Raw genomic sequence first — 2,226 nt, forward strand, 5'->3', positions numbered from 1 at the left:
TTAAAAATTCAGATTATAAATAACAAAACGAAATATAACGGTGCTGTCTTTGATAAATTAAGCGAGTTATACCGTTAACAATGCGAGTGTCAAAGATGTCATTTGTGGACAGATCTGTGACATATTTATTGTCACAAGCACATAAAATAATTCACGATTGTCATACAATATAAATGTTATATGTTAGATTAAAGTACATCGTTAGGAATAAACATATTTAAAATTGTTGTAATTAAACAGTATCATATTTGTTTGTTAGTGTACTTAGAATACTTAGAATGTATATTAATTAGTGTTTCAAGTAGGTACTTTCATATTTTAGGGGAAATAAATTCACTAATAAAAATCTAGATATAAATGCTACAAATGAATATAAATAAGGAAGAAATAGCTAAGATACTTAAGGGACTGAAGGTTGAAAAATCTCCTGGGCCAGATAGAATACACCCAAGAATACTCAAAGAGTTAGCAGAATCAATATCAACACCATTATGCATAATATTCAACCAATCAATAAGAAACAGTACTGTTCCAAATAGATGGAAAGAAGCACAAATTAGCGCTATTTTTAAGAAAGGAAAAAAATGTATTGCTGGTGACTATAGACCTGTCAGCCTAACCTCAGTGGTGTGCAAAGTAATGGAAAAATTGGTACGTGAACATATTGTCAAACATATGAAAATCAACAAATTCTTTACTGATCGTCAATATGGATTTATATCAGGCAGATCTACATCTCTTCAACTTTTAAATGTATTGGACAAATGGCTAGAAGCCCTTGATAATTGAAAATCTATCGATGTTATTTACATGGAATATATGAAAGCATTCGACACTGTTCCGCACAAAAGACTAATGAACAAACTCCGAGCATATGGCACAGAACTTTCAGTTCTGAATTGGGTCGATAGTTTTCTAAGTGACAGGATACAACACGTTTCAATAAACAATAAAACATCATCATGGTCAAAAGTAACTTCAGGTATACCTCAAGGATCTGTGCTTGGGCCTCTACTTTTTGTAATTTTCATAAATGACCTTCCAAACCTGGTTGATTCCGACGTATACCTCTTTGCAGATGATACTAAAATTTTTAATACAATTAGTCAGAAAGAAGATAAAACTCAATTACAAAGTGACTTAAATAATTATCGCAATGGAGTGATACCTGGCTATTAAAGTTTCACCCCGACAAGTGCAAACATATGCACATAGGTAAACCGGGACCGGAACCAGACTCAAAATATACACTAAAATCGACAATACTACAAAATGTTACTGAAGAAAAAGACATTGGAGTAATTATTGACTCTGAATTAAATTTCGAAAAACATATAAGTGTGAAAGTTAATAAGGCAAATTCCATGTTTGCACTACTGAGAAGGACTTTCCAATATTTAGATACAGATACCTTTGTACCACTATACAAGACACTCGTTCGAACACATTTAGAGTTTGCAAGCTCAGTATGGCATCCATATAAAATAAAATATATTGATAAGATTGAGAATGTGCAGCGCCGGGCAACTAAACAACTACCAGGATTAAAGAATTTAACATACTCAGAAAGACTGCAAAAATTGAAACTACCATCTCTAAATTTTAGACGAGTCCGAGGTGACATGATTGAGTTATATAAAATACTGAACGGAAAATATGATAAAGAGGCGGCACAATTTGTTAAATTATGGAAGGATATGACAACACGAACAGGGGTACGCGGCAACAGTCTAAAAATATTTCCACAGAGAGCAAGAACAGAATTAAGGAGGAATGCCTTTGCTCTACGAGTGGTAAAAACATGGAATACACTACCCGAAATTATAGTAACATCACCAACCACAAATACATTTAAGAATAGACTAGACAAATACTGGAAGAACCAAACAATGATGTACGAAGACTATAAATCACCAATCACCGGAAGTGGAGAAGATTTAGATATAGAGACTGATGAAGAGGAACTTTAGTTCCTGTATCAGTAAAAGAACCTAAGTAAACCTAAGTAAGTAAATCTTATAACAAAAAGAACATTTAGTAATGTCTTGTCTTGTTGTTTGATATCTAAAATCATATTTAACCTATTTCGCACATGAACTAAAGATAATCTGCTAAATACTCAGTTTGGGTATACATAAATTTATATAGAGCTAGTTATCCTTACGGAGTTCGAAGGAGTGTTACCTCTTGTAATGGGTATCACAATAATTAAATATTGACACATGC

General features: G+C 32.7%; 1 protein-coding gene across 1 annotated transcript; it reads left to right on the top strand.

Moving 5' to 3' along the window:
* Positions 1–1,205: 1,205 nt before the first annotated feature.
* LOC139494588 (uncharacterized) lies at positions 1,206–1,970 on the top strand. The gene has a single exon (XM_071282748.1). The coding sequence runs from the start codon at positions 1,206–1,208 to the stop codon at positions 1,968–1,970; it is 765 nt and encodes a 254-aa protein (XP_071138849.1).
* The last annotated feature ends 256 nt before the right edge of the window (positions 1,971–2,226 follow it).

The sequence above is a fragment of the Mytilus edulis genome, chromosome 11 (genome assembly GCF_963676685.1).
Source record: "Mytilus edulis chromosome 11, xbMytEdul2.2, whole genome shotgun sequence".
Classification (NCBI taxonomy): Eukaryota; Metazoa; Mollusca; class Bivalvia; order Mytilida; family Mytilidae; genus Mytilus; species Mytilus edulis.

What these genes read in the sequence shown, in the direction of transcription:
- LOC139494588 (XM_071282748.1), top strand. Translation starts at nt 1,206, where the DNA reads ATGCACATAGGTAAACCGGGACCGGAACCAGACTCAAAATATACACTA.